The 24,277-nt window shown below is 33.3% G+C and overlaps 3 protein-coding genes across 3 annotated transcripts; 1 reads left to right on the forward strand and 2 right to left on the reverse strand.

Annotated features, from left to right (window-relative positions):
• Positions 1-2,283: 2,283 nt before the first annotated feature.
• LOC116106528 (28 kDa ribonucleoprotein, chloroplastic) lies at positions 2,284-5,340 on the reverse strand. The gene is made up of 4 exons (XM_031392897.1): positions 4,947-5,340; positions 4,735-4,833; positions 3,618-3,959; positions 2,284-2,723 (listed from the first exon to the last, which is right to left on the reverse strand). Exons 1-4 carry the CDS (start codon positions 5,304-5,306, stop codon positions 2,613-2,615), a joined length of 912 nt encoding a protein of 303 aa, XP_031248757.1. The 5' UTR covers positions 5,307-5,340; the 3' UTR covers positions 2,284-2,612.
• Positions 5,341-8,038: 2,698 nt separating this feature from the next.
• On the forward strand, positions 8,039-10,194 carry LOC116106529 (protein TORNADO 2). The gene is made up of 2 exons (XM_031392898.1): positions 8,039-8,688; positions 9,736-10,194. Exons 1-2 carry the CDS (start codon positions 8,191-8,193, stop codon positions 10,051-10,053), a joined length of 816 nt encoding a protein of 271 aa, XP_031248758.1. The 5' UTR covers positions 8,039-8,190; the 3' UTR covers positions 10,054-10,194.
• An 8,197-nt stretch (positions 10,195-18,391) lies between these two features.
• LOC116106656 lies at positions 18,392-23,924 on the reverse strand. The gene is made up of 6 exons (XM_031393009.1): positions 23,844-23,924; positions 23,661-23,687; positions 20,621-20,755; positions 20,347-20,535; positions 19,311-19,526; positions 18,392-18,956 (listed from the first exon to the last, which is right to left on the reverse strand). Exons 1-6 carry the CDS (start codon positions 23,922-23,924, stop codon positions 18,729-18,731), a joined length of 876 nt encoding a protein of 291 aa, XP_031248869.1. The 3' UTR covers positions 18,392-18,728.
• Between the last annotated feature and the right edge of the window lie 353 nt (positions 23,925-24,277).

Genomic DNA, 24,277 nt, shown 5'->3' on the forward strand with positions numbered 1-24,277 from the left:
CTATTGAATTCCCTCTATCAATCATGTTCCCTGTATTCCTCTTTTCGACTACAAAATGATTAATTACATGTTTATAGTTATGTTAACTCTGTAGCTTTTCCCAGCTATTAATTAACAGTAAGTTGATTGAATGATGAATTATTATTCTGGGTTCCAACTTACCACGTTTTAAACACAGTAGAAAATGCACCTTTAAATCCTAAAGGTTTTGTATCTGGGAACATCTCATTTTGTGGTCTTAATATTGTAAGTTGATTCATCTTTTTTTATATCATGGACAAGATAGCAAATCAATCTCAGCTTTATGTCATCATCGGCCTAATCAAAAGCAACTTTTAAGAGCGTTTTAATTGCAGCCCTGTTCCTATTATTGAGCTTTTATAATAAATTGACAATTTCATTTTTCATGACCACTGAATGCATGAATCATACACATCAGCTTTTCATCAATTTAAAGACAGACCCCCCCAACCCCAAGACAATTAACTTTATGGAACACCAACCCTCTCCTCAACTGTATTCAATCATTCACCATGTTAATTTCTTTTCATGAGGAATGTAATTCCATTACCAAGTTTAACCTGCTTTGCGTGTACCAATGGTGGGAAAACAGGACTTCATTTTGTAACAGTGCATTCAAATTCAATTTTATCAAGGAAAAGGACTTTAGTGTGGATGAAGAAATAAATGTAAGCAAACAAGGGAACAATGTCACATCTTAGATCATTAAATCACTAATGAAAATCGAGTTAATTCATAAATCTTAAGTAAGCTATCTCAACCAAGTATACGCGTTTTAGGTGAAAACAAACCCAAAAAAAAAAAAAACATGTGAAGTTAAAGTACTTAGGCCTCCAAGTTCTACGAAATTTTCCTTGGATAGAAACATAAATTCCCCACAACTATTCTTTCGTGCTATTCCTAAAAGAGTAAACGACATGTTCCCACCCAAGGTTTGGCGAAACGGCTAGTTTCCACCCCTGGTTTCATAAATTTCAGATTCCCACCCTAAATTAACACTGTTAGTTTTCTCTCAAAATAATCCTCACATATCAAATTTCTCTCAAATAACCTCCACAGGAGACCCCGACCAAGCCAAAAAGCTAGCCTGATTCCGGAACTGTTGGACCTCTCTGACACCACCATCAGCATCCCCTTATCCTCTTCACCAAAACCCCTAACTTTCCACTCAAGTGCACCTGCCAATCACCAGTTGCCGCTCCTTGTTGGTCTGCACAACTTTTTAGTTTTCAAGTCGGATTCCGATAGATTTCGGCATCGAAAATTACCCTTGACACCACCGTCAGCATCCCCATCTCCTCCTTATCAAAACACTTACCTCCATTGACTGTCCCCCTGCGCTGGTGAATGTTAAGTGTTGTTGGGGCAATTTTTCGAACACTTGGTGGGCATGTTAAGTCTGGTGGCAGGGTGAAATGGCCCAAAAAAAACCGCAATCAATCAACAAACCACAAACACTTCAAAACCAATCATTCTCCTTTCAAAACAAACTCCAAATCGACCTCCAATCAACCCAAAAACAACAATTTCCCAAAATCCTAAGGGGGGAGGCGGACGGCAATCAGCCGACAACCGGGGTTGGGGGTGTTGGGGGTTTTGGAGGGGGGGATGCCTGTGGTGCTATTGGTGGTATTAGGGGTCATTTTTAGCACCAAGATTGACCGGAATTTGGCTAGAAAGATGCGACAACCAAGCAAAACCCTAATGGAGAGGCGGTGGCGATCAGCAAGTAATTATGATCAACGATGTTGGGGGTTTTGGTGAGGGGGAAGCCAATGATGTTATTGGTGGTGTCAAGGGTGGTTTCCGGTGTTGGGATAGGCTAGAATTTAGATGAAACACGCTACCGAAACTAAGAGCGACAACCGGCAATTGAGGGATTCAATCAGGCAGGGAGGTTCGGGGTTTTGGTGTAGGGGTTGAAAGGATTGTAATGGTAGTATCGGAAGGGGTTGACTGCGTCGAGAATAGGCCAGATTGGCCTGAAATCACTGGTCGCATGGTGGGGTGAACTTGAGATGTGAAGGTTATTTTGAAATTTTCATTTTTGAAATGTCCATTTTACCCTTTTAACCGTTACATTAAACAATTTTCTGTTAATTTAATAGTGAAAATTTGGAATTTATAAAACCAAGGGTGAAAACTAGCCATTTCGCCAAACAATGGGTGGGAACATGTCGTTCTCTTCCTAAAATGTGCAATGCATTGAAATTCTTGTACATAAAAAACAATTCAAAGAGTATTTTTATCAAAGCATGATACTTGAAATAATTTAAGTGATCATTTGATATATAATGAATTTCGATGTATATTCAGGACAATCAAGAGGTAATATGAGTGTGTGTGTGTGTGTGTGTGTGTGTGTGTGTATAACAGTTTCAATGAAAAAAAAAAAAAAAAATTAAGGCATCAAGAACAAAATTGACTGTTAATATGAAGTACCTAAAGTGAAGGATAAAACTAAAGCGCATGTAAAAATACACAGATAAAAAGAGAATGCTTTCATGAGCTTTATGGGCGGTTGGCACCAAAATTTCAGCCTTTCATAATTGTGCACAGTCAATCTGCAAACCCTGCAGCAATTTAATTATCTATGATTCTGCAGGCTGATCCTCAGGTACGTCTTCCTGTTCATTTTCACTTGCGGATTCATCAACTTTCTTTTCACTGAATTTCAAACGAATTGGTCGGCCCATCAACTCCTATAGGAAGAAGAATAAAAGGATCAAGAAATTCTCCATCTGATCACAGAGGTATACGAAGATGATACACCGTGAAAATGCAAACAAGAAGCTCAGATTTTTCTTGAAAAGAAAAGTAAGTTGCAAAGGATGTAATTTTAGTATGCCTATGAAGCAATAAATATGCTATTGCATATGTGCAGCTATGCATGCAAGAGTGTTCAAAAGTTGATTGGCCAGGATACTGTATATCCTATGCTGAGATGGTGACCAAAAATGTTATTGCTTTAGATAAATGAATAATATTTCAATCACTGAAACTAGTCTACAAACTGATTAACTACCATTCCTGCATACGGTCATTTTGTCTTATTAAACCAATAGCTGCTTGGCTGGTTCCCTCAAATATCTTTTAGCCAAAAGACATGCACAATGAAGCAAGTCGACCAGTACATAACTCCATGATTGAGTGTTAGAGCTATGTTTATGTTGAAACTTTTACTAAACACTTACAAATATATGATTTCTAAAATGTTTCTTTATAAAAATTTAAAACTACTTACTGCACTAACCATCATGGAGAGGAATTTAGTCTAACACATTCCCTTGGCACTCCATTCTTGTCATAACACATTCCATTGCAACTCCGTTCTTGTCCATCTTATAACAAATTCAAGAAGTTAAGAGGTTCTACCAAATCTCAAGAAATGGGTTGTTGGTTTTTAATCAACCTAAGACTCCTTCTAGCCAAAAACTAGAACAGAGAAAAGTTGTCCAGAAAAAGTATACAAGGTAAAAAGAAGACCACCATCTTTAAAGGATTGAAGACTGCCATTTAAAAATGATGTTTATCTTATTCACCAAATTAACAAAAATTTATGGAATCAGCTAATGTACTTGGGTAGTTAAATTTACCTTCCCATTCAGAGAAGAAATTGCAGCCTCTGCCTCCTCCTTTGTGGCAAATGAGACAAAGCCGTAACCACCAGATCTTCCTGGAGCCTCAAAAACAACCTTGGCAGAAACAGGATTATGATCGGCCGAAAAAAATTCTCTCAGACTAGTGGATCTAACTTTCCAAGCAAGATTTGACACATATAGCTTATGTTGTGTCTCTACAGGTTGTGTCTCTACAGATTGTGTCTCTCCATTTTGTGTTTCTCCAGCAAGGGGAATTGGGGGCTGTGGTTCACGTGGAGGACGCGGTTTCTTGAATTTCTTTGCAAACTCAACTCTAATAATCCTCCCTGACACTTCCTACACCACAAAATCATAATTGAAGTAAATTTATTTGTTTCCTAAATGAAAATTTTCCATTGACAATGCTTAAATAGTCAAATTTCTCACTGAACAACACACAAGAAGCCTAAAAGGATCAAAAAGGAAAGAGAACAGAGAAAAGAAGGCTAGCACAAACATAAAGATAGAGAAAACAAAACAAAAACCTAAGAGACAATTAGAGTTACTGAAGAGCAGTTTGATGAATTCAACCCAACTTCCTTGTATGTCTCCCCACACAAAGAAATGAAGCTATCACTCTCTGTAGAAACTAAGCACCTAAATGAAACTCTCACCCTCAACGTAGAAACTAAACTACCTAAGTATATGTGACTCATACTCTAATTCAGCTTGGTAATGAGCATAAATGCAATGTCTGAAGTGAGACTGATAGCAAAGCTGAAAATTTCAAGTAGAAGGCCCTTCAAGGAGAAATGAAGGACTAAAAAGCATAGTAACAGAGAAATAATAAGTTTCTGTGTCCAAAACAAAAGGCAATGAAGCTGCCACATGTATTAGGACTTATATATAATTTTCTTCCATTTAGGCCATCAATGAATCCCATTAGTGCATTTTTGCACTTTGAACAAATGAAAGAATCCAAATTTCAAATCCATCAACACTAGTTTGACCTCCTAACAACATAGATACAACAATTAACAAACACAAAATACAAGTTGAAAATGCAGCTTACAAAAGTAACAAAACAAAATAGTAAATTCAAGTAAGAGCATACATATATAAACAAACTTACAAGAGTGTCAAGCTTATCAACAGCAGCCTGAGCTTCTTCTCCTGAAGCCATTGTCACAAATGCAAAATTTCTGCTCTTCCCATCTTTATGCTTTATAATCTATAACATTAACAACTTAAACTCAAACATTAACAACTTAAACTCAAAACTCATCACAGAAACAATATAAACAAAAACAAAAACAAAAAAGAGAGAAGAAGAAGAAGAAGAACCTCAACATCTGTAACAGCCCCACATTGGCCAAAGAGGTTCTTGATATCCACAACAGAGAAAGACCAAGGCAAATTAAATACATATAGCTTTTTCCGTAAATTTTGTTTCTGGGTTTCCTCCGATTTTTCTTCCACTACGGTTGCCTCTTCTACAGCAGAGCATAACTGAAAGCAGTAACTTTTTCTTGTTGGGTTAGTGAAAGGGAATAGAGGAAAATTATGAGAAAGTGAAAGGGTAGAATTGGAAATGTGAAGGAGCTTTACAGAGGAGTGTGGTGGCTTGGGACATAAGTGGGATTTAGAGAAAGAAGAAGAAGAAAAAGAGAAGATTGAAAGTGTAGCTGTTTCTAATGCTGCCATTGTTGTTTTTCTGAGAGGTGGACAAGGCACAAGAAAATGGATAGTGGATAACTTGGGCTTGATTTTTATTTGGATAAATTGGTCATTTAACTTATAACAACAATAATGTGAAGTGATTTTAAGATTTAATCATAATTTTCTTGTTTAATTTCCTTTTAACTTTAACTTATTCATAAACTCCATAATAATTATTATTATTATTATAGTTTTTTTTTTTATATATATTACCGTTATATATGAAAACTATATTTGAACATAGTTTTTATAAGCTTATAAAATAATGTGATAAATAATAAATAATTATCACGTCGCTTGAATTAATATTGTTGAAAAACATATGAATATGAGTTCCTCTTTTGATGTGTAAATATTAAGTGAGTGATAGTATTTATTTTTCTCAAGCTTCTATAATGAATAGAGGAAATAGAGGTTAAAAACAACAATAAATTATAAAAGGAAAAAGATGAAAAATAGAATTAATGTAAGGGTTCTTAAACCTAATCGACTAGAATTTTAATAGGTCAAAATTCTGAAGCCAACAATTTAGAATATCTAAAGTTTGGTTTTATTAAACTAAAACCATTGGAATTAGAAAAAGATATGTAAAAAAGTTGAAATGAGTTAAAGTTTTTTAACCTGAAAATCGATTGATGATATCAATTTAAAAATAAATCAGTATATGACAATTTCAATTAATTAAAAATACATAATTTATTATATGTGCTGAATATATACTTGGATTAAGCCAATAAACTATATCATTAATAAAAATTTGATTATTTTTAACAACAAAAGTTATTATTAATGTATTGACAAAAAAAAAAAAAAAAAAAAATGAAATATATAGTTAGAAATGGCAATGTGAACCCCAAACCCATTAACGAAAAAAGAACCTAAACGGCTAAACCCATTCCAAACCCATCATGGGCTCCAATTAGGGTTTGATAATCTTTGGGTCTGCGCTTTGGATTATGGACTCACCGACTTGGAAGCTAAGAATTTATAAAATAAATATTTGAAACTGAGTCTATATATAATAATAACAAAATGCACGAAGAACATTCTAAATTATAATAAAAATATAAGAAGAAATCAATAAATAAACCAACAATGGGTTACGCAAGGGTTTGCTCCCTTTGTGATCTTAGATTGAATCACAATAAATATTGTTAATATTGTTAATTACGATCTAAGATTTACCTGTTTTAAAAGCTTTGTTTAGGATCGGGGGCTGATGAAATACACGTAAACTGGTCTAAACATTTCGATAACCAAAAAAAAAAAAAGATCAATAAATAATATGATTAGAAAGTTACAGTAGAAGCATTAACAATGAGAGTGATCCTAAAAGTGATGGCCACTTTAGGGTTCTTTCATACGGTTTATCATGCTAAATGATGTCATTTTATTTTTATTTTTTTCTTAGAATATAATACTAAAAAATTATTGCGATGATTTTCTTTTATGGTTGGGACTGAATCTAGTTTTGGGTATCATAACTCCTGGGCCCGGACCTGGACCCATACACACGACAAGTTCCCACTGCTTTGTACCAAATTCACAGTACCCCTTAATTCAAATCGGACTCTTCTCATTAGGGTTTTTTAAGTCAAATGTCAAACCTACGTTTAGCCTTTGTCTTATATCGATTAGCATTTAAATTTTAAATTGATCAATTTTTTTGAGTTTTTTCCATCAAAACCAATAAATTAATTCACCGATCAGGATATAACTGTGATTTTGTCTTTTTTAAGATTCTTTGGTGAGATATGAATGTCACAATCACAAATTCGCATTATGTATTGGAATGTGATCAGTATAGCAAGTAAATATAATTACTATTTAGGTAGGAGTTTGATAGTGATTATTTTCTTATTTAGGCTGATTCCTTCTTATTTAGACTTGATTTAGTTGCTTGATTGTAAGGTATAATACTATATATATACTCCCTCCGTTTTTTTTTAAGTGTCGTCTTGAGAGTATAATTTTTTCTAAAAAGTGTCGCTTGTCTTGTCTCAATTGTCTAATATCTCTATTCTCTCATTTTTGCGATGGCCAACATCTCTTCTCTCTCTCTTCTCTGCTCTCCGTGTCTGTCTCAATCTTTCTCTCCACTTTTTGTGTGCCCATGCCTCTCTCTCTTTTTGTTTACATTAAAAAAATCAGTACTAAAAAGTGTGTAATTAGCTAAAGCGTCATTTATTTGGAAACGGAAGGAGTTATGTTATGTGAATAAAGATCGAGAAGAATGCTCATTCTTGAAATATTGTTTTCTCATGGTATCAGAGTCAGATTGTCTCATGGATTATATTATAATTACATACATTAATACATTAATTATATTCTTGAAATGTTGTAGGCTGTAATACTATATAATATATATATATATATATATATATATATTATATTATATATATTATATATATATATATATATATATATATCTATTTAATATAATTATATTATATATGTACATACATTTATTCATTAAATTAAATCAATAAATAAGAGCACGAATAATTCGATATGCATTCATCCAAGACTTTTTCCCTTCTTTTTACTCCGTTTTCCCACCACATAAATGCATTCGTTGTAAGCAACTTTTGTCTCTTTACTCATCCTCTATTTTCTTCCTCATCCTGTACAAGGTATTCCTTTTCTAAAAGTTGTCCTTATGTGATTGGACTTGGAGATCAAAGCCCTACTTTAAAAATTATTATTACTAGCTTTAGTAGCTTTCAGTTTCACGGATCCAAGGTAAGGAACAAAGACGGGTGGGTTGTGGAAACTTTTTCTACAGAGTCTTCTTTAAACTCCTTATTTGTATAACTTCAACAACAAACAAAACCCTGAAGAAAACACTCCTCATACTTCTCTCAGAAAAATGGCATTAAGCAGCAATGTTATCGGAGCCATCAACTTCGTCGCCATGCTTCTTTCGATCCCAGTCATTGGTGCCGGAATCTGGCTTACAACCGAACCGGACAATTCCTGTGTGAAGATTTTACAATGGCCGGTTATTATCTTGGGCATTTTGATTTTGGTTGTGGCTCTTGCAGGCTTTATAGGAGGCTTCTGGCGCATTCCGTGGCTGCTTATATTCTACCTTGTAGCGATGCTCATTCTCATAATATTACTGGCCGCTTTGGTTGTGTTTGTCTACATGGTTACGGTTAGGGGTTCAGGCCATCTTGAGCCGAGTAGGGCTTACTTAGAATATCGTCTGGATGATTTTTCAGGGTGGCTACGTAGAAGAGTTCAGAGTCCTTACAAATGGGATAGGATAAAAACCTGTCTTAGCTCAACACAAATGTGTCCTGAGCTGAATCAAAGTTTTCGGATGGCTCAGGATTTTTTTAATGCGCACATAACGCCTTTGCAGGTAAATTAATTAACTTCGTTTTGTTCTTATTTACTTCACAACTGCAGATTTATTCAAAAAATTGAACTTGTTGAGTTTCAAACCCTAATGAAAGCAAGAAAGTCTTCTTCTAGAGGTAACTTGAAGAAAACCATTTTTTAAAAATGAACTCTTATTTCTCACTTTTTTGAGTTGGGTCTGACATCTCACCTAATAAACTTTTTTGAGTTGGGTCTGACATCTCACCTAATAATACCTTGTTGTATGGGAAGATTACCCTCTCTTATAAACCAGTAGGCTTGAGTGTGCCTAATCGGTGTGGGACTTCAACACTCCCCCTCACGATCAGGCCCATATGTTAGGTCATGCCTGTTGATGGAGGTAGTTATTGGCTCTAACTCCTCACCCACTGGTCAAGGCTCAACTGAACCTGTACTCTGATACCATATAGAGTTTGAGGTGAGTCTGACTCCTTACCTAATAAGGTCTTGTTGAATGGGAGGATTACCCTCTCTTATAAACCAGTATGATAGAATTTGAGGTGAGTCTGACTCCTCAGGTTTTGTGGTTTTGTTGAATGGGAGGATTACCCTCTCTTATAAATCAGTAGGCTTGAACGTGTTTAGTCGGTGCGGGACTCCTAATACTTTCCTCTTTTTAGCTTTTTCAAAAGAAAATTCTTAATTTGGATTACTTGAACAAATCATGAATTTTGGCCAAAAAAGGGGATAAATGAATTAAAAACAATATATATTTCGACATTGTTTTTGAAACACAAACGTTTATTTAATTTAGGTCATGTTAGTTATATTTAAATGCTTAATTTAAAATCAATTTAAAAGGTACTTATATAGATACATATTTTTCAGTTCAAGTTTCCTTGTTACTTGTTCGGATTTTAAGCTATAATTTCATCTCAAAGTAGGGTTATATTCCTTAAGCAAAGAACAATAAACAATACATAGATAAAGTAAAACAGCATTAGATTCTTCAACCAATGTTTTAATCTTCATTTACAAAGCATTCTCAATCTTTATCTTTATTCGTTTTTGCTTTTTTTCTTTACAGTCTGGATGCTGTAAGCCCCCTACACAGTGTGGGTACACATTTGTGAATCCAACGTATTGGATAAGTCCCATCAACAACGCGGCAGACATGGATTGCCTGCAATGGAGCAATGACCAAAATCAACTATGCTATAACTGCGATTCATGCAAAGCCGGATTGCTCGCAAATCTAAAGAAAGAATGGCGAAGAGCAGACATCATTTTACTCGTAACTCTAATTGCTTTGATCTGGGTTTATTTGATTGGGTGTTGTGCGTTCAGAAATGCCAAAACAGAAGACCTCTTTCGAAGATACAAGCAAGGAACAAATTACACGTAAGAGGAGAAATAGAATTAATTAAGTAGTGTGAATTTGATTTTTGATAACTTAATTTTATGAACGTATTGTAAAAGAAGATCGATCCTTTTGTTTTGTTGTTTACATTATTAATTTAGTAAAATAATGTGTTGGGTTTGGTGATATAATGTGTGGATTAAAGCTGCCAATGGGCGTGGCTGTGCTTGATTTGTGGAGGGGCACCGAAAGTTGATTGCTTTTGAATTGAATTATTGTCGTTATGATGGTGGCATGCAAGTTAAAGGGGCGACTTTATAAGGGAAGAGTGTTATTAGCTAGCGTTTGTTTTTTATCTTATCTTCTGCAGCCGCAGGCAAGCTTTCTCTCTGACTGTCAGTAAGAAATTTGAGAAAAACCACCACTACGTCGTCTTCTTCAGTGGCTTAAGTCAAAGAAATGGGCCATAGGCTCAGATTTTTATAGATTTATGTCTCTCTTCATAATATCATATCTATATGAATAGAGTTAATTTAGCAGCGTTTCAAAGTAGAAGACATAGATAGAGTAAACGACTTTTTCCCACCAAGGTTTGCCTCAATACTTTCCCAGCGAAAAAGTTTCAAAATACCATTTGCTACCCAAAGTTTCTTATAAACAAAATGTTTAATTCAAGAGTTTAGCATTATCCCTATAATAGAGTTGGATAACGTTAACACATTCGATACCTTACAAGTATGAGATAAAGAGATACGGAACCAAATACGTTGAAGCCTATTATTAAACATTTTCATATGGGTCTCCTAGGTAGTAGATAAAAGTTATCTTGGATAATGTGTAAAAAATAAATTATTCTAATTTGATTTAATCTATTTAGAATTGTTTGGAAAATTAAATTAGACAAATTCGGAATGTATTCAAAGACATATATTAAATGTATTAAATAGTTTAATATATTTGTGAAAAAATACTTACATGATTGTCATGTCAAATATACTATAGCTTGGAAAGTGTTCCGAAGTCTAAGCCTACTCGTTACCTCTAAGAAACTTTGGATATACCTTAGGAAGGTTAATTCGCGTTGAATCTTCATTGGAATGTAACAAATATTCACATATCTAGTTTAAATAACTCATTTTAGTTGATCCTGGGACATAGTTTAGAGTAGGCCGAATTTTGCATGTTGTGTGTGTGTGTGTGTGTTCGGGGACTCCTTGTTTTTGACCTCATCACCGGTTGGTCATCAAAAGGATCACTAAGAACAAGCTTTAGCAACAGTTCAATATTTGATCGAGCCCCAATTCACAAGTCAGTTTAGTCTGATAGCAACTCACACATTGATAGCTCATCTAGAAAAGCTCGAAGTTTTTGAAGCTTGACACGAGCTCCAAAAACTGATTGGCAAATATTAATGTTGTGCGAGGATGTGCGACCAACTCGGAGCAAGCAATAGCTTATAGCGAGCTATAGGTCTGTGTAACTTGTGAGATGACGACCAAATTGAAGCAAGTTATGTCCAAGGTGAAGCGAGTTGTTTTACAATTATCTTCCAGTCTTCCATATCATGGATAAGCCTTGTCTCTAGAGATAAGCATTATTCCCTAAAATCAAGGAGCATGACAACTCTCCACCCATTAAACATGGCAAGAATCATGAGATTAACTTCATAAAATAATGTCATTATCCCTATTTTCTTTCTTATAACTGTTATCATCTTGTAGTATAAATACCCCAAACAAAATCATTGGAAGGGATTAGAGAGTTTAGAAAGCAAAGAGTATTATTATGGCAATTCTAATTTTAATCACAAACAAATCAATAAAATGACAATGGACGTAGGCTTAATTTAACTTGGCGAACCACTTTAAAAATTATCTTTTACCCTTATTTTATTAATTCAGTTTCAATTCATTGTTGATCCTTAGAACTTGCCGAACCACTTTAAAAATTGTCTTTTACCCTTATTTTATGAATTCAGTTTCAATTCATTGTTGATCCTTAGAGGTCACGCTCACATCTTATTCAGTCCCGTCAATGTCGATTGAGTAATTTAGGTTGCTTTGAGTTTCGTAACAACAGAAAGAAGTGCAATAGAAATAAATGAGTAATGGTTGGAATCAAGTTGATAAATCAGGAAAGCAAATTGTTGTCAGGAGTGACAATAGAAGTATTCAAGCAGGCTCAATAGCCTAATCATCCTCCATATAAATGATGGGTTATCCATCTTAATTAATGCTCAGGCCTTGAACAATCTCAACTGAGTTTTATATTACGGCCCAACAATAAATGAACCCCAAAATTTAGCACACAACAAAAGCCTAAAAGTTTTTTTTTGTTTTTTTTTTTTGGGCTGCAGCCTAAACTGTGGGTCAATCCATTACAAATTTAAAGTTCATAAAAGAAATCAACATTTCGGCTATGGTGAAGAAGACAGGAAATTTCAATTTCAGGTTCACCCAGTACCCACATCTCAGAAATTAATCTGTGGGTCTGTAATTGTAAGTAAAGTGTTGTTCTTGTCAATATTTATATGGAAGGTACAGAGGTAGATGGTTCCCAGTATTTACCAAGAAAATGAGCATTAAATGGGAAGCAGCAGAAGGGAAGAAGCAACAATTAGCCGACTGAACAAAGCTGTCTTGAAGCAAAGTTCAATCGAACTTCTTCCTAAAATGTTAGGTCAATATAAATGCAGCCATAAATAATATCTTGATGATACGTCACACTAAAACTAGATCTCTGCAATTTATCACAAATTTTCATTTTGACTTCCCCACTTTCTCTTATATATCTTTTCAAGTTTGTCCGCCATTTTTAACAGTATATAAACTGTTAAGAAAAATCAAAATAATGAGAGTTTCTGGTCAAATAATGCACACTCGAGGAACCCAAATAAACCTAAAACGATTCACAAGAAATGAAAGTACCTTTAAACAAGGAACCCTTTTAGGGTTTTGGAGTATTATTATTGTTGAACGGATATACACTTTGAAACGAAAGAGAAATGATATATTTTACTTTTAGAGGAGGCCCCTCGGCCCCTCCAATCCAACTTGTGTTTGCATGCTTCCATTTCCATTAACAAATAATTAAAATCTGTTTGTGCTATCTCGTACTGAGAAAATACTGTGACCCAGTGGATCAACCGTGTGTGGTGGATATGGTTTTTCAGTAGAATTAATTAATTCTTTTTTTTTTTTTTTTTTTTTTTTAATTGTAAGTACATGGCGTGTCTAAGATTGATCCACTCTCTATCATGGAATCTTCTTTTGCTAATCTTATCCACTATCATTGGTAATCTCTTCACTGTCTTGGACCCCATTTATGCTTCTTCTTGGTCCCATGCATATAGTTATTAAATAAAAATGGTATTAGGGTTTTGATTTCTTGCCTTTGTGGGTAATTAAAAAATCTTTATGCTTGTTGAATGTGTTAATAAGCATTGGCTTCTTCAACTTAAATGGAAGTTGGATCTTTTTCAAAGATTAGAACACATCAATGAATTGTCGATTGTAATGTTAGAAATACGCTTAATGATATAGCAAATCATAATACTAGAAAATTTATAGAAATAAAAACGAATGTATAAACATTTTTACTGTAATTGGGAGCAGTTTTGGTGAACCAATATGTTAAAAGTACTTTTGCATTAGTTTTGTTGTAGTCTTTAATTAAAGTGGCTTTGAGGTTAAAGGCGTTAAAAAAAAAAAAAAGTATTTAAAGAACTTTAATATAAACATTTGTTAAGTGAAAACCACATGAAGCACATTTGAAATTCGACTTCCTAGATATGCTTTTACATATTTCTAGGAAGAAAAAAAAAAAAAGCTTTTTATTAAGAAAAAATATTAATATATATTTATAAAAAAAACATATTGTCATGATGCGTAATATCACAAGTCAAAATCTGAAAATAAATTCGATGCCCATAAGTACTTATGGTGGCCCAACTAATACTTTGTAATCAACTACATGATGATATTATAATATAAGGTCCACAATTTTAATAAAGTATCTTAGGAATTCACTTAGATTTCCAAAAGCAGTTGGAAGATCTCATTTGTTTTGTGACAACTTGATAAGAATTTCATATCCAAAGACGGCAGACTTGAATTGTGTATATCCAAAGCCCCACTCGTGTGCACACTCAAATCGTGTTAAATGTCATCATATAATATATAGTGTATAAACCTTTTTAACTGAAAGATGATTCTTGAATTAAGATTAAACGACAACTTGGTATCGTTAATTCGGTAAATTCGAGAATTGTTGGATAAAAATTAAGATAAATCTTTGTTGCATATTATGTAACATGAGTAAAAGTTTTACTGTTGAACGTAAAAACCAAGGGAATGATGCATATTTTCTTTAGTAAAAGACTATTCGATCTACCTAAGTTACTGATAGGTAGGACTGTAAACGAGCTGAGCCGAGTAAGGCTCGGTTCGACTCGACTCGAACTCGGTTCTTTAACCGAGTCGAGCTCCAACACAGTGAAGCTCGGCTAGTGGGCTCGCGAGCCTGGCTCGGCTCCGCTCGATTAAGCACTGTACACTTAATAGGGTGTTTTGGTGATTTTTTAAATTATTAGGTATTAAACTGATATTTTTCAGTGAAAAAGTTAAAAAAATGACAGTTCCCCCCCCCTAAAAGTGCAAATTTGAAATAACACGATACACCAAAACAGAGCGTCAATTACTCAATTTCAGTTCCTCATCCCAGTTGCCCTAAATCCTAAATCGCAATCAAAGACCCCTAAATCCCAAATCGCGAACCAGACACTCTGAAATCGGTAATCTCCTAGGAATGTTGTTTGTATATATTCAGAACTGTTTTTTTATTTTGTAAGGTAATAGACATTTTGTAATGTTCAAAACTGTCATGGTTAATTCAACATTGGATGTAAATATGAAATGCTGTACGCAGGCAGATTGCTGTAAAAAAGGGGAACTTGGCTTGATCAAACCCGGATAAATGGTGGTTTGATCGAGCCTTATCGAGCTCGATAACGAGCTCGCGAGCTCGATATCGAGCCGGCTCGCGAGCTGGCTCGAGCTCGAGCTTGAGTCTCAATTTTGAGGCTCGCCAGGCTCGAGCTCGAGCTCGAGCTCGACATTATTGTAAACGAGCCGAGCTCGATAAGCCAAAAGCTCGACTCGGCTCGGCTCGTTTACACCCCTACTGATAGGGGTGATCACTGAGGAGATTTACCTGACAGTCAACTTTATGGTCTCAGAGAATTAGTTGAAGTACACGTAAGCTGGTCTAAACATGCTGATCACCCAAAAAAAAAAAGAAAGAAGAAAATCCATGTGAGGGTATTGTTTTTATAAAGGAAATTAGGTAAAATGTAGGTGAACAAAAACAGTAGTAGCCAATCAATTTTAAAATAATGGAATCGAAGGGGACCCAATTAAGAGAGAGAACCAAACAAAATTCATCAGCATGGTGTGGACGTGATTGAAGATTGAAGCCTCTCTCTCTCTTTCTTTCTATGCTTTTTATCAGTTTAATCAACCAATGACATCATGGCTTAGGCGAATGAGCAACGGTTGAAGATGAATATGAATTAAAAAATAACTTAAAAGAAAGGTTGATGGGCATAAATCATAAAATATAAATAAAGAGATGAGATGAGTGGAGTGGAGTGGGATTCATATCCACCATCCATTACTTTGTTCAAGTAAGAGTCTCTTAATGTGCTCCTCCTACATGGTTACCACCACCACCACCTACACCATCACCACCACTCTTTTAAGATGTATATATAAATTTGGTTGCATATTTCAAAGCCAAGTTGGAATGTCCACGTATTTTTCTTATAATAAAACAGGATCAAATTTGTCTTTTTTTTTAATCTTTTCTCATCACATCAATGCCACGTCCTTTGAGAGCTACTCTTTATTATCCTAATTCCTAAAAACGGCAAATCTTTCAATAAGACTAGGACTTGTGTCCCCATAGTGTTTACCCCATTTTCTAGTTTTGGTTTCGTGCCGCAATTTTTATCCACGTCGTTGAATTCGGTTACTGTTGATTTTTAGTATGTTTGTTCTATATGTGGGCGAGATCAATCGTATATAAGACAAACATATTTAGTATGTTCATATATCAATTTGTGTTGATGGTGAGCTGCATGAAAAAAGCCGATGAGAGAAAAAAAAAAAAAAATTTTGAAGCGAGAATAAATAGGCTTGTAATCTATTAATTAAGATGAAACTAAATACTAAAAATTTTCGACGGATAGAATTTATTTATGGATTAATTAATTATAAATTTATATTAAAATTATAAAAAAATCATAAAATTAGATTATAAATATAATAATATTTATCAATAATTTTATAGGATTTTGGTCGCTCAAACCTGGTCACCAACCCATCTCCTATCTTCCCGTTAAACTTCTATTCTAAAGAATGTTCTGCGAGTAGAATTGGCAAGGTGATACCTTAAGGACACATCACACAGGAGTAGATAATGACTACGATTCTACGAATATCAGATGAAACACGTAATAATGATAGTGACCACCATTGACGTGTCCTTTTCTAGTTTTCACAGTTCAACCTTCAAAAGAATCGGCATTCCACGTGTCAGTATCGCATTGGGTCAAACTTTCAATTAGATTCTTAAACATGGAGTGTTTTTAGGAACAATAATATCTATTCATACAAATTATTTGCTATTAATTTTATTGTACAAAAATGGCATAAATCTCTTAAAAAGCATTCTAATTGTTTTCTTTATTTTAAAGAATCTCTTTCGTATAAATAAAAAATATCTTTATTAATTTCATACAAATAACAATATTTTTATTCAAATCCAATAGATTTTTAAAAAAAAAAATTATCGAAAAATAGATCATAAATAAATGCTTAAAAACTTGTAATTTATTATTTAAAATTATGATTGAGAGTTAAACTCAGTTTTAATTTAATTTAAAGAATAAATTATGTAAAAAATATTTTAAAAATACTCTTAATCAATTTGTCTGAAATACAAAATTGTTAATACAATAAAAAAAAATCTATTATATTATATTTATATACATTATGTAATATTAGTCCCTAACGTTCAAAGTTTGGTAAGTAAAATTAAAAAAGTTAAAAAGTTAAAAACATCGAATCCTTGATTTACCATGAAAACAATGATCAATTCAATCCCATCAACCGCGTAAAGTTGGGGCAAACTTTGGTCAAATTTTTGAGTCAAAAAAGATTGGACGGTAAAAAAGTTAAAAAGGACATACAAAAACAAAACACTTGTTTAATTTCTGTTTAGTAATAAACTAACGACACTTGTTTCCATATCAGGGTTATAAATAAACCTGCATTTTTTCTTTTCTTTAATTGAAGATAAAAAAATGAATTTTATTTTAAATGTTCAAGTTCATTTTATTTTTCGCTTGAGATCGTTTAGTTTAATTTTATCCCGTTTATGTAGAAAGTATTAAAAAGGCTTTTATCAATATTTTAACGTAATTTTATTTGTCAAATTTTCTTTTATTTTATTATAATTTATCGAAAAATACTAAAATACAATCTCTTTACCACTCTTCGATTGTGTCACATGTATAAAGAGACAAAAATTTTTTTTTTTTTAATATTGGTATTTATAAAATCTCTGTTTTGGTAAGTTAAAACATAGAAATGAAAGCAAATGGTAATTTGATAAAAATAAGAATGAAAAATGATGTAGAATCGTATTAGCAATTATTGATGTTGAACCAAGTAATTGTTCTGGAAGATTGGAACACGTTTATGTCATGGTGATGGACAAGTTCCCAAACATGAAAAAGGCAAAGTTCTTGAATGCGTTTGATTACCACAATAAAAGTCAAGTTAAATGTGGCATCTAACAACCGACCTAACAGAAAATGTTAACTCCCACTTGCATCTCTCTCTCTCTCTCTCTCTCTCTCTCTCTATCTCTTAATTTCATACCGTATAATACATTTTTGTATAACCAATGAGAATTAAACTTTATATTATATAAAATGTGACAAAAATCAGAACAAAACAAAGCCACTTTTTTAAAATTTTATATATTATAGTGGGTAGGTGAAAATATTAGCTATTGATTTTATGGAATCTATAGGAAGAGCAATTTGATGAATGGGCTGAGCCCACTTGAACTACGAAACCAAACCGCCTTTCTGACATTGAGAAATGGTTGGTGGTTGCAAAGGGCGGCTGAGGCTGGCCAACTTTTCATGATTCGAAGAATCAAGACACCACCCATTATTTTATTATGATACATTACATCCAGTGTATGTCTTACACGTACTAACGAATACGTCACACGTGCCAAGACCACTATGGACCCACCAAAATTGGAGGCAGCCTTATCAGTTGTCACCACTACTAAATTATTTCCAAAAATGGAAGGTCTCAACACATAATTGTCTTATTTCATTTCCATATATAGACACATTCACATTCACTATTTTCTTTTCTAAATTACAGAAAAACCCTATTTACATTTCAACCCATACCAAAACTTAAGTATAAAGCACCCTATTATATCTTTTAAGAAAACACTTACACTTATTACCATCCAGTCCTTCATACTTTTTGTCTTATTTTCCATTTCCCCCCTCCTATTTTCCAAACTTACTTCTACTTGCTGCTTCTATATACAAGAATACTAAAGAAAGCTACGCAGTAGAAGGGGCATTGTTAAAACTACTAATTTGTATAACTGAGGAACTAATAATGACACTAGTATTCTATGAATAATCCCCCCATCGGGGCTCGGTGTGGAATTCCCTTTCTTCGCTTGCCAGTTCGGAAACTAGCCGCAGTTGGAGGCGGCGTTGATGGCGAGAAGCTTTGAACTTTGATGTTGAGCTTGCCATGGCTGCTGCTGCTGTACGAGTCCTCAGAATCCGACCCCATTGCGAGTCGATTCTTTCTCTTCTTCTGGAAATTCTTTGATGTTCCAGCAATCTGTAACCAATCATTCAAAAGAATGAATAGAATTAATTAATCAGAATGTGGCTATATTTCAAAATGGGTGATTAAAAGGCTATTCATGCTTTTCATTTTCAATTGAAAAGCTAAAGAAAACTAGCAATTTAATGCTTCACATTGGCACTGTCCCTAATGAAAAAGTCAACATACTCGCACCAACCAAAATGTTCATTCATTGAATATTATTAAGTTGAATTTTCTATTTCCTTAATGACTAAGACAACCAGAAAAAATAAAAAATAAAAAACCCTCCCTTTTCTTTTTCTTACTTTTCCTACACTTTCTCAGCAACCAAACGACCAAAAACAGGAAATTCGCAACATTGAGTACCTTGCAGCCGAGTGAGCAGAAGCGGAAGGAATCGAGAAGGCTACGGTCGCAGACCTCACAGGTGTTGGTGACACCTTTGCCAGGCCTAGGCTGAGGCCTCTCATTCAAAAACACAACCCTTGCACTGTTTATAACATAAGTTTGAACTCCAGAAATGTCGAGCACTTTCTGTATTTCAGAAACCCTTATCACATCATGGTATGAAGATCTCCTTATCTGTCAATAAATACAATCAAAACCCAATTAGAAACTCAAATTTAGGGGGTTTAAAAGAAATTGAATAATTTAGAATAATATTTTGAGAATAAGTGAACCAAACACAAATTTTTTGTTTAACTTTATTGTTCTAGTTTTCCCAAACTATGTACCAAACGGAGCCTCAGTCAATTGGTAATTACAAAAACAGAATGACCCATTAAGGGGAAATCAGGGGATTCTTTTTTATTACTATTCAATCGGAAAACGAACTGTTTGGGACCCGGGAAAATTAGGAAAACACGAAAGAGCAAACTGAGATGTATTGTATTGAGCTGCTTTGGAATAAAAGTAAATACACGTGAAATCGATGAAGCTTCGGCTTATCTGTAAGAAAAATAAAGTTTTTATTGGGAGAAAAACACGGGACAAATGAACAATGCTGAAAATGTTCCGTTTGGCTGCTGAAAAAATAACAAAATGGAAGTTGAAAATCTTTTCATTTGATTTAACTGTGAAATCAGTAACTTGTGAGCTAATGTGATAGAAACAAGTAGCAGAGCAAATTATAGCAACTGATTTATATCAGTACAGCTCATTTCAACTCAGCAAAACAAAGAGAAATAGAAATAAACTTAACTCAGATAGAGAAGAAATAAAGAAAATGAAAACCAAATTGCTTGAAAAGGGTATAAAATCCAGAGGATCGGAAAGATTCGACGAATAAAGAAGAAACCCAATTTGAAAAGAATGATTGAAGCAAGAAAGGTAAAGGAATAAAAGACCCAGAAACCAAACACAGAGAAAAGAAGAAGAAGAAGAAGAAGAAGAAGAAATAAACCTGAATAACACGATGATCCTTGTGGTAAGCTAAGCAGAGAGAGCAAAAGGCGCCATTCATACAATCCAAACAGTACATATTACATTCACTCTTGTGAGAATCAGCATGTAACTTGCATTGAACAAAGAAGCTTTCCCTTAACAATGGCTTAAGCCATGGAGGCCACCTGTTGTCCTCTTCATCCGGACCCTGTAAATCATTCAAACAAACAACATTACAACCAAAACTCAAAAAAACCCAAATGAAAAACATCACAAACACGCATTGTGCATACCATGATTCTCCGATTCTTGGGTTTGATTTCACGGACAGTGGTTTCCTGATTTTCGATCGCCAGCTTGAACAGAGAGTAGTGAACTTTAGCTTTAGTTTTTGTTATAAGCGAGAGAGAGAGAGCGAGAGAGAGAGACTGAGTGGTTTTGAAAAAATATAAAGGTAATAAGAAGAGAGTTAAATAGACGAAGTAGAGAGAAGGGAGGCGGCTGAGGCCGAGGCTGCAGCTGAGGCGCAGAGAGAGAGTGTGTGAGAGGGCAAGAAAGAAAGAGGGGTCGTTCTTATCTTCACGAAGTCTTAACACTCCGAACCTAAAACCAAACCTAAATGCGTTGGCTGCAAGGAACCCACCTCTATCTTTCCTTTTTATTTTTTTTCTTTCATTTTCACTAGACTTCGCCACTTCGGTCTTATCATTTTTTCTCTTTTTTTTTAATTTATTATTCTTCATAATTTATTTGATTATTCTCCTCTCAACTTACACGAATAGCTACTAGGTATCTATCTAATCTATACATGTTTTCTTAACTCACCAAACATACAATTATTGATACATTTAAAATATATAATTTTATTATTGAATTAATGTAATTTCTAAATATTTAGGTGTATCAACTAGTATACAATAAGGACAATTGGTAAGTATCTCTGGGTGGTCAGAGCGATTCTTTAGAGACTTTTTGGTGTATTATTCAAGAGGTCTTAAGTTCGAGTCTCTCTTCGGATACTAATAGGAGTAGCCACTAGAATTTTTATCTAGCCGATAATTTCAGGATCTCAAGAAATTAGTTGAGGCGCACATAAGCTTGGCCCAAATACCTCCGTGTCCTAAAAAAAATAAAAATAAAAGACAATTGGTGCCTAATTCACAATGGGGAGTGAGTGATAATGTTGCTACAAAAGTTTGGTATAGGGTTGAGACAAGTATTAATCAAAGTTTTAAGTTGGCAATAGTCATGTTTTATTTGGTTTTGGTCGGCCATTCCTATAAGAGAGCAAAATCCATATGCATTTTACCTAAATTTTGAAATTCTTATTAACCTTTAATTAACGAATTAAAGAATGGGATAGTTTTTTTTTTTTTCTCTTTTTTTTTCTTTTTTTTTTCTTTTTTTTGTGATCAGGATATCTAGGCCAGTTTACACAAATCTCAATTAATCTGCGGGTCCTAAAGTTAATGACCAGGTAAGCCCCTTAGTGGTCATTCCTATTAGGACCTATGAGGACTCGAACTTAAGAACTTATAAAATTTCATTTTGCTCTTTTATCATTATACCACCCCACCCAATGGTAGTTGATGGATTAGTTGTTAATTGTTTAGTATTTTATCAAAAATAAAAATATTAGCACATGTAAATCATGCTTGATACAAACTTTCTTTATTTAGTATTTGATAATTGGACAATTTTTCACATCAATCATTTTTGTTTACATTCAAGTTTATCAATGAGTTGATTGAAGACCTCGACCCAATTTTATAATTCAATTATTGCTGCTAATTCTAGGATTAATTGCTTTAATGACAAAATCAACATTCCTTTTCTATTTATATCATCAAGATACGCTTGATCAATAATATCGTGCATGTTTAATATAGATTTTAAATACAATGTTTTGTTATTAAAATATCTTATGAAAATATGTTTAGTAGAAATCTTAAAAATTATTATAAAAGTCGTTTTCATAGTATTATATGATTTTTAATCCGAAAACAATTTTTGAATATCATATTAAACTCATTTTCAAACATAAAAATATTGAGATACATCTTTTTGATAATTATTTTAAGAACATAAATCAAACAAACCCTAAATTGTTGTATTTGTAATAATAAGATATCTAAATATACAAAATTAATTAATTAATTAAGATTAAAAGAATGTATTTAAGTAGGGTTAATTAGTAATTTAAAAGATGTAAAATATTTAATTATTAAGGAAGAAAGTGGTAGGTGGTCCATAAGAGCATCCCATGAACCTTAGAGAGAATGAATGGCCACACTCGGTTTCAACTATCATTTTAAATGCTATAAAGAAAAAAACCAATACAATAATTGACAGCAATAATCATGCCATTACCAAAGCCATAATCTTCTATTTTATTATAATCTATTCTTAATTTTTTATTTTAATCCTGACACAGAATCCTTTCATTTATATTTTTGCTTTCATTTCTTGGAAAAATATTACCAATTTGATTCTCAACTCATTATTATTTATTCTACACTCAAATCACGATGATAATTAATACAATCATCAAATTAATGCTTAAGTTTTCTAAATAAATATTTATTATTTACAATTTTAATAGCCTTAAATGAGGGTGATTAATTAATAGAAAACTAAATATCATTCTAATTTATTATTATATTTTAATTCATAAATGGGATTTCGAAATATTGAATGCATTAATGTCTAGAACACCTAACACTTGACCTGAGTTCGTATGGCCATGGTCCATCTGAAAAGTCAACTTCTCTTTATTTAAGGCATAAATGATTTTTAAATAGCTCGGAGATTGAATTATTCAGGTCCAAGTTTAATTTATAATAATAAATTAGTCATTTATGTTGAATTATCTCTCCCTTTGTAAAGATTGTTTAATATTAAACTCACCTATTTTTAAAGAAAAAACTATCAAAACCCCCTATAATTATTTAAAAAAAGAAACCTTAAAAATTATATGAGAAAACCCTTAAAAACCAAACGCCTTCTCATAAAATTAGAAAAAAAATTAGATACTTTTGAACGAAATAGATTATTTTAATACTAAACGATTTTACGAAAAAAATAAAATAAAATATACGCTTGTAAGAACATTAAATATAAATTGTTAATTGTATGGATAAGATTAGAGATTGAAAAAAAGATCACCAAAATCATATTTTGTAATCAACATATTTAAGAAAAAAATAAAAATTTCCATTATATAATAATATATCAAAAAAGAAAAAGCAAAGAACAAATGCAGTAGAATAGTAGGACGGTTGATTCGGGTTGAATTTGAATACGGACGGATGGCCATAGACGGAGAGAGAGAGAGAGAGAGAGAGAGAGAGTCAAAGTAAACTTTTGAAGCCACGGTCACGGCACACCACGCATGACCCAGTAATTGCTTGGCATTGCTAGCGTGTTTCACACCATGCGTTTGTTGACCCCAAATACTACGGCGTTTTAAAAGGGTCATTTTTTATTTATATATGTGGTCCCTACTTCTATAATTACTTCTGTAGGTCCCATTAACCCCTGCTTCGGGATTGTGCTTACGTGGGTCCATTCTACCACTCCCCTTTCTTGGCCGGCCATGTGGATTTGTTACCATACACCCCATTCGTTCAAACATTTTACATAGCCAATAATTTTCCGACACATATGCATAGAAAATTTGACAAAGCTTTGGTTCAACTATTTCACTTGAAAGAGTGATGATAGGATTACGTAATAGTAGTTGGAACTGGGAAGACTTTTATCCTTGTTTTAAGGGTTTTTAATTTCATTTTTTATTTAAAAATAAATTTAATTAATAAACTTTGATAACAACATCGCCTTATAAAAATATCATACCGTTTTGGATATGTATCAAAAACATAGAATTGTTTTGCAAGTTGCAAATAAATATTTAATTCTAAATTAATTTCACCCTTTTTTGAAACAATATG

This window comes from Pistacia vera, unplaced genomic scaffold (assembly GCF_008641045.1).
Source record: "Pistacia vera cultivar Batoury unplaced genomic scaffold, PisVer_v2 Contig52, whole genome shotgun sequence".
Taxonomy (NCBI): domain Eukaryota; kingdom Viridiplantae; phylum Streptophyta; class Magnoliopsida; order Sapindales; family Anacardiaceae; genus Pistacia; species Pistacia vera.